Source organism: Ciona intestinalis, unplaced genomic scaffold, assembly GCF_000224145.3.
Source record: "Ciona intestinalis unplaced genomic scaffold, KH HT000393.1, whole genome shotgun sequence".
NCBI lineage: Eukaryota > Metazoa > Chordata > Ascidiacea > Phlebobranchia > Cionidae > Ciona > Ciona intestinalis.
This window is the reverse complement of record NW_004190714.1, coordinates 1-8,935: the sequence shown is the minus strand read 5'-3', so window position 1 is coordinate 8,935 and position 8,935 is coordinate 1. Positions and strand designations below refer to the sequence as shown.

Genomic DNA, 8,935 nt, shown 5'->3' with positions numbered 1-8,935 from the left:
AAGAATTATTATACTGTATCCTCATGACTTCCATAAACCGTTGTTAACTGTTTAAAACACCTTCAGGATATTTGGATATTACGTGCTAAAGGTGCCCCACCTCCCCCACAGTTCTATAGGAACGTTATATCCAAAAAAGTTAAATAGGCGTCCAACTTATAATAATATCATTGTTCAATCTAACGCAAAATAAAACTGATTCATATTCCATTCAGATCAAACTTGGATTAATAAATCTACATTGGAAAGATGAAGACGTCATGTACTTGGCTGGTTGTCTTGGAAAAATATCTTGGTTGTGTATTCGGAACACCGATATTTCAAGTCATGGTTCCCGTGTAATAAAACAAGCGACAGAACGACTTCCATCCATTCAGGTTAGTCGGTCAGTTAAATAAGATCTAGGTGTTAATTTATTATCGCATGCAGCAATTAGTTTTAGTGTATGCTAGTGTAAAATTGGGACGCTTTAGCCTTTTATTTAACGCAGGTTGTGAGTAAATAATCATATTTATCGTGTTTAACAGTTTCCGCGGGGGCCTCGAACCGAAATATTTAAATCTCGTAGGTAAATACTTGCAAATGATTTGTTGCACCAATGCAACAATGAGGTTACAATATGGCTGATACAGATGCGGCTTGTATTCATTACAATAAACATCATTTTGTATAGGATTTTGAATTGGATTGCGATGGCAACGACAAACTATGTGAGCTTGGAAATTGGTTCAACCGTTTAAAAAGACCCAACCAATATAAACCAAACACATTGGTTAAGAAAATTGGCGGCTTCTTTTTCGGTATAAAAATGCGATCCCTTTCAAGCAAAGCAAAAAGCGCAGAAGGAGAACTACGAACAACATCCTCTCCTACACTTACCCAAACACAATTTCCGTTATCTCCTACACTTACCCGAACAACACCACCTACATCCTCTTCTACACATACCCAAACACCACCAACCTACAACCTCTTCTACACCTACTCAAACACCAGCACATACAACCTCTGCTTCGCTTACCCAAACACCACCACCTACAACTTCGTCTACACCTACCGAAACAGCACCATCTACAACCTCTTTCCCAAGTACCCAAACACCACCATCTACAACCTCTTTCCCACCTATTCAAATACCACCAACTAGAACCTCTTCTCCACCAACCCAGACACCACCACCTACAACCTCTTCTACACCTACCCAAACACCACCACATACAACCTCTTTTCCACTTACTCAGACACCACCACCTACAACCTCTCCTCCACTTACTCAATCACCACCACCTAAAACCTCTCCTACACCTACCCAAACACCACCAACTACGACCGCGACACATGCTCCACGCTTCGACGATTTATCAAGCTCTGAGACAGCAGTATCTGAACCATGGCACGACTACATTTCAACGGTTCGTTTTTTTATTTTAAATTCATGGTTTGTTTTGTATCTATTTATTAAACTTTATTTTTCCTTTTCATTAGATGGAGAGTAGCGAACCTACATCAATCGGAGCAATGGGTGGGGGCATTGAGGTTGGAGGATGCTGTGTGGTCTTTCCCAAGGATGCTCTAATAAAACCAGAAACCTTTGTACTGACTGCTCATTTACCCGGTCCAATACAGGTGTAATACCATATTTTAAAATGGAAAATGTAGAGGGAACAGCAAGCCCAATTTGCCTGGCGCCATGGCAAAGTGGTTAGCGCGCCTGCCTCTAACTCAGAGGTAACTAATGGGTTGTCCAAGTTGTCAGCCACACATGAAAAAAATCTAAACAAAAAATCACTTACAAAGTAACATACATGGTAACTCGTAAGCTGGCACAAGGTGTATGAAACAGAACACCCGTGTTATAACGACTGTCGTTTTGCGACCACGCGAAAGTAAAGTAAGTTACATTCATTCATTCGACGTAAAAACATAGTGCATGATCAATGGTGTCACAAGAAACGAGTTAAGAATCAAATTTTACTTTATTTTTTAGAGTGAGTATCTTCTGGATCCGCTGATTCTAAAATGCGAACCGTCAAAGTTATTTCCATTCAAATTTCTCGTCAAAATAGAGTCAAATTTTACTTTCACAGAACGGGAATCCAGTAATTATGAGGTCGTGCCTTTTATCTTGCTAGAATAATATGCTTATAAGAATATTATGCTTATAAACGAGGATTGTGAAAATTTAAGTAAAGTTTTTTAATGTTAAGTAAATTTAAATCTAAAGCTATTGCCATGTGAGATAAAGAAGATGTGCTTATGATTAGCATATGGTTTATATGATTGTAATATATAGCATTTTCATAAACGGCAACCAACTAGGCCTATCTTTTATAAGATAAATGTAAATTATGTTTTTAACTGCAAGCGTATTGTGTTGTTTTGTCGCTATATTCTGTCTTTCCGTTTAAAGTATTTTTAAATCTTCGCTACCGTAATCAAGAGACAAATAAAGTTATTGTTATTATTAATTTTACCGACGGTATTTTGTTTTAGGTACAAGAAAGTGATGATGGAGAAATCTGGAAACGTCTGTCAGTGCGTTGCCATGTAGAGGGAATTCACTTTATTTTTCAAACCAAGCATGCATCAATGTAACGATTTAGTTTAGTATATTCTAATCTATATTGTGGCGGAGGGGCTTTTCATTTGATTTTCTCGTCACATTTGGTAGTAAACAAAGAACATTCAAAGAATTATAAAACTGTATCCTCACTACTCCCATAGGCCGTTGTTAATTGTTTAAAACTCGATCAGGATATTGTGTGCTAAAGGTGTGCCATCTTACCCCACCCTACTATATGGATTAACCGTGAGGCGTGCTGCGTATGTCACATTTATAAAATGAAACCTATATAAATTTACCCAAATACATAACATGTAGCAATAGCATCATTAGCGTGTAGTGTAATTAATTTTTAATAAAGATAGACTACTGCTTAACAAAGTCTATGTCCTACTGGCCAAGAATTGGCACAGAATAAAAGACTTCACTCTCGCGAGCACGTCACTTTCGGACGTACAAGGGTATTGGGATAATGGGCCAAATCTGGACTAAATCACAGGTCCTCTAGGACCTCACAAGTCTATATACAGCGACAACATATATAATATTAAACCATTTTTTTTTGGTTTGTGTTACGCTGCTGGGTCTACATTTAGAAAGATAAGAAAACTTACTTGCAGAAAACACTAGATTCAACTTGTTACGTAAACTTTACAATGCTCTTTACAGGTGGAGAGTCAAACTTCAAAAACCCGATCCGGAAATGAAAATCAACTTGATTTCGGTTATCTGGAAACGATCAGCCAACGAGCTTATTTGGAATCTTTGCAAAGATTTTACGTTAATTAGAAAACAGATTGGAAATAGCGCGATATCGAACAGGAGAATTATTGTCCGGTAAGTATATAGGGTGGCGAAAACGTGACACAATTTCATTCGATTTTCTCGTCCCATTTGGTAGTAAACGAAGAACATTCAAAGAATTAGAAAACCGTATCCCAACGTTAATTGTTTAAAAGACGATCAAGATATTTTAATATCATGTACTAAAGGTGTCCCATTTTTTCCCATAGTTGTTTGTACATTTAGGATTTATTATAGATGTCGTAAACTTCCTTTTTTAAGTTAGCTTAAGCATTAATGTGTCGGCACCCACTGCGATTAGCGTTGTGAATAGGAACATTATTTCGTTATGTAACTTCGTAAGCATTTAACTATTTTAACGATGAATGAATGTAACTTGCTTCATCCTCGCGTGCACTGAAAAACGACAGTCGTTATCACGGTTGTTCTGTTTCACACACCTTATGTGCCAGCTTATGCGCCTGAAAATTTAGACAAACCATCAGTGACAACTTGCATATAGCGTTTGTAAAATACATGTAGGTAATACTAAGAAAGCTACAATAAGCTGTGTTCAAAAATACGGAACCATTTAACAATAATGATCACACATTTCAGAAAAGACGAGGATTTAACTTTTTACATTGAAGAAGTGGGTAAACAAATTCTCGATATTGATTCAGAGAAAATATGCATCCGATGCAACCAAGTATTTGAATGTGAGCGGCTTATATGCATAGACGATGCCCAAGGTCGCCATGCAATTAAAGTGACCTTGATTAGTGGAGACGATGAAGTTTACACTGATCAGTTTCGTTGGAAAGTCGAAACCTCACCTATGGCCAAAGGTAAATTTACGACTGTCTGGCGCCGTGGCACAGTGGTTAACACTCCAGTCTCTAGAGTTCAAGGCTCCTCGCTGCTACCTTTGTGGGTATATGTGTTCTTTGGCAAGACACTTAACGGCAATTGCTCAAACTTAGTGATCACTAATGGGTTGTCAGTCATATATACATAAAAACAATCATCAAAAAGGTTACGTGGTAACTCGTAAGCTATAAGCACGAGGTGTATGAAACAGGAACATCTGAGTGACTTTCGTTTTCCGGACACTCGAGGATATAAAGCAAATTGCATTGGCATTCAAGATGTGAATTTTATAGTCGTCAAGCCTGTACCAGCTTAATTACTTAAAGGGGCATACCAACAAAAAATTAAAATTTGTGTATTGATAGATATGCTCAAATGTGATTAAAGGTAGCAATAAAGTTTCAAAATACAAAACAGCTTTTGAAAAAAAAATGACTTTCAAAACCGCAAATTCAACCGCTGGAGTAAAAAAAATAGGTCGTGGCGCAATGCATGGGAATTCCCATAGGAAAAAAAAATCACTTAATTTTGATCGTTTCTATTTTCTAAAATACTAAAGAAAATTAAAATTTTATTTCTTTTGGTATAATAAATGCTTCTTCTTTAAGAATATATAAAAAAATATTGTAAAACATAGACTTTATTATGTTTTAGTTTTCGATTGAACATGGCTACATAATATGCTGACTCAGCAGTTTTTCTCATATTTGTTACTTTTTAACTTTTTTGTATTAAAATGTTTAATATGTCTCAAGGGTACCTACTGTACCATTTTTTTATAAAAAAGTCAGTTGTTTCTGTTCGTGTTAAACATTCGATTTAACAAAGTGCTGAGTCAGCATAATCTGGTATGTAGTTAGTTTCAATCGAAAAATTAAAACATAATGAAGTTTAAATTTTTATATTTTTTTTATTTATTCACAAAGAAGAAGCATTCATTATAACAAAACAGAAATAAAATTTGAATTTTCTTTAGTATTTTAAAAAATAGAAACAATCAAAATTGAGTGATTTTTTTTCATATGGAAAATCCCATGCATTGTCGAAACAGCCGAATTTTTTTACTCCAGCGGGTTTTTTCACGTAATTTTTTTAAAAGCTGTATTATTTTAGGAAACTTTGATGGTACCTTAAGGTCGCAATTGGGCATTTCTATCCAAATACAAATTTTCATTTTTCGTTGGTATGCCCCTTTAAGCTTAAAGTCTTATATATGTACTTGTAATTCTTACGCGCATAAGTTTGTCAAGTCAATATTTACTCTAGTTTTTATGGTCTATTGATAGTACGAAAATTTAGTATAAAATTTTAAACCGGCAAAATAATAAAAAGTCATTTTACAATTTGCAGACTTCTTATCTACATTACTAATATCCTAAAACAATATTTTTTTTTTTTATTCAGAGTCAAGAGAACGAGCAGCTACAAAAACAGGTGGTATCAACGTGGAAAATTCTAAACTGAAGGGTGTGGTGTTAGGTAGCACAAATGCATCAGTAAAAAAATAGCAACACGAATATATGGTTAACTGACGCGGCCTTTTATTTTGACACTTAAATTCATGTTTTTTTTTATAGTAGGGTGGGGAAATATGGGACACCTTTTTATTCTACTTTATAGTCCCATTTGGTAGTAAACAAAGAACATTCAAAGAATTATATAAAACCGTATCCTCACGACTCCCATAGACCGTTGTTAATTGTTTAAAACACAAGGATATTTGGATATTATGTGCTAAAGACGTCCCATCTTCCCCCACCCTATTATGCGATATGCAGGAGTGTTTTTTTATAATATTGTACCTATTCAATGCCTTTTGTCTTATTAAGTTTCTTTCGTATTTTCTTTTACTCTGTGGTCACTTTCCTTTTATCTAAACTGTGTCTTGGGTGTACCCGTTAGCAATAACGTCTAAACAAGACGTAGGCCTACTCACTGTGGTATTGCAGAAAACTCCTGCTCAAAATTCTCGCCGTACTTAAGGAAATTTCTCTTCCTCGAGAACTAATACCTTTCGAAATATTTTGTTTAAACAGAAAGCTAGTTTATCTGATATCATCTTTTTCTGAACCCAACTTTGGTTTGGACGAACACTTATCTGCTTTCTTTTCATGAAACTTTGTTCGATAATGGCACCGTATAGCACAGTTGGTCAGCGTGCCTGCCTGTACCCCAGAGGTAATGGGTTCAAGGCTCGTCGCTGCTACCATTGTGGGCGTATGTGTTCTTGGACAAGATGCTTAACGACAATTGCTTCAACCCAGTGGTCACTAACGGATTGTTTAAATTATCAGCCGCACATAAAAAATCCCCAAAAATTTATCACCCACAAAGTAACATACATGGTATCTCGTAAGCTGGCACGAGGTGTATGAAATAGAACACCCGTGTTATAACGACTTTCATTTTCCTGCCACGCGAGGATATAAAGTAAGTTACATTCATTCATTTATTCAAATCGTTTTGTTAACTTACCATGCATGGACACGAAAACATTGTAATGGTATGCAGAAAGTATAATCAACTTTGATCTTAGATCAAATTTCATTGTTGACATAACAACGATTTAAACGGTATGCAGAAAGTATAATCAAAGTTAATTACCGATTTTTGATTGTCGATTATCGTCAAAAAGTTAAACAGCGAAATTGGCTGTTTAAGTGTCTGGTGGCGATGCAAATTGGTAGTTTTTAGGGTTGGTAACGCGACATAAGATTAATTTCTGTAAATTCATGTCAAAATAGATTGTATTGGATCGTTAGTATAGGTTTTAACGGAGTCTGGGCCTTTTTAGAAAAAAGGGCTTCGGATCGCAAAAGTTCGGTAACCGCTTACTGACCTTACTCCGACTTGCTGCTACTCTTTCCATACTATTTTTACTGTTTATATTGATTACTATTCTGTTAAAGGTATAAAAACAATAACAAATTCGATTTTGACTTTTATTAAACATTTTTGTCGTCATTTTTACCGAGAATTGCCTTCTTCGTGTAATTTTCGAGAGAAATTCTCTCGTCGATTGTTACGTCACAAACACAAAAAAGATAAACATAGATTAGCTAAGAATCACTGATTATACTTTCTGCATACCACTTAAGTTTTTTCCATGATCTCCGTTTAGCTAAACTAAGATCAAGCAAAAAGTTAAGTATACTTTCTGCATACCACCCTAAGTTTTAAGTGGTAAATGTACCATCAACGGACAACCATTTACGTTTTGTTTTTTGATCTAATGCCTGAGCACGTGGTGGCGACGCAGAGCTACTTATTGTTGTCTGGCAACCAAGACGCCAATTCCGAAAAAACAAAAAAGTTCAAATAGCTCGGAGCGTCGAAAAAGGTGACGAGTCTTGTACGTTCTTTACATTCTTGTCTCAGCGGCTCATTCGCGTCGCGTTGTGCAGACACGTCGGTCGCCAGAACAGCGTTCTGTTGTCGTCATTTGTTTACGCTTTCAAAGACGCAGAGCAAAATCTATATAGGTTTCATTTGAATTCAGATTATATTACAATGTTTTCGTGTTAAAGGCTTTGTTTACGTTTAAATTCGAATGCGGTCTATTACTTCGAACAGTTTAGTTTGCTTTTAGCTATACCAGCCGTGTATGGTATTGTCATTAATAATGTAAAAGCGGTAAGTCTGCTTTACAGTGCAGATTTTAAGGGTACAGTTAACGTTTTGAAAATCAAGTATATGTAACTTGTTTCGGTATTTTAGACAGGATTCTTTGTGATATTACTGTAATTATATATGTAAATTGTTTATTTAATGTAAATATTACTATGTAGGATATTTCAATAATAATAAACTATGGGGTAATCCTTTAGCTGGTGGCCACCTGAAATTTTTGTTTCAAAATGTTCCTTAGGTCTCCCTGATACCCACTGTATAATTTTGTTTTGAAAAAACTCGGGCGTTGGTGTCGAAAATTAACTTTAAAAGTGCACGAAATCATGCTGCGTCACCGTATTTTCCACACCAGCCTATGGTAGTTCAGTTGTAATAACAAAAGTTCAGAATTAGTTTTGCTGTTAATTTTGTAAACACAAATTGTATAACATATTAATAATATATATATATATATTATTTTTTTCTTATAAAATTTTTAGTTTTACTAATTTCGGCTGTTTATATTACATTAGTTTGTATTTATTTTCTATTGCATGTTATTAGCAATGGGATATTGTGGCAATGGGCCAACTTTGGCCTAAATCCTTGGTCCCAGGCTTATTTTCTTCTAATTAAATGTAAATATGTTTGAACTGTAAGCGTGTTTTAACAACTGTTGTTTTGTCGCTATATCCTGTCTTTTCGTTTAAAATATTTATAAATCTTCGCTACCGTAATCGAAGAGACAAAGAAAAGTTATTGTTATTATAATATTAATATTGTTTCACATTAAACTATATTCATTTTACGTATGTTTTTAATCACTTAACGAAGTTACATACGTGGTAACTCGTAAGCTGGCACGAGGTGTTAAACCCGTGTTATAACGACTGTCGTTTTCCGGCCACGCGAGGATAAAGCAAGTTAAATTCATTCACAAAGTTACAAACGTGATAACTTGTGAGCAGGCAAGAAGTGTATGAAACAGAACACCCGTGTTATAAGACTGTCGTTTTCCGGCCACGCGAGGATAAAGCAAGTTTTTCATTCACAAAGTTACAAACTTGGTAACTCGTAAGCAGGCAGGAAGAAAAAAAAACAGAAACCCTT

The 8,935-nt window shown here is 35.4% G+C and overlaps 1 protein-coding gene across 1 annotated transcript; it reads left to right on the top strand.

Annotated features, from left to right (window-relative positions):
* Positions 1-806: 806 nt before the first annotated feature.
* On the top strand, positions 807-6,835 carry LOC108950613. The gene is made up of 7 exons (XM_026839558.1): positions 807-1,412; positions 1,486-1,626; positions 1,988-2,110; positions 2,494-2,591; positions 3,233-3,400; positions 3,965-4,194; positions 5,621-6,835. The coding sequence occupies exons 2-7, from the start codon at positions 1,486-1,488 to the stop codon at positions 5,722-5,724; spliced, it is 864 nt and encodes a 287-aa protein (XP_026695359.1). The 5' UTR covers positions 807-1,412; the 3' UTR covers positions 5,725-6,835.
* Positions 6,836-8,935: the final 2,100 nt, after the last annotated feature.

Coding starts and splice junctions, on each gene's coding strand:
- LOC108950613 (XM_026839558.1), top strand. CDS start 1,486: ATGGAGAGTAGCGAACCTACATCAATCGGAGCAATGGGTGGGGGCATT. Junction 1,627..1,987: donor ATTTACCCGGTCCAATACAG/GTGTAATACCAT, acceptor TTTATTTTTTAG/AGTGAGTATCTTCTGGATCC. Junction 2,592..3,232: donor CAAACCAAGCATGCATCAAT/GTAACGATTTAG, acceptor TGCTCTTTACAG/GTGGAGAGTCAAACTTCAAA.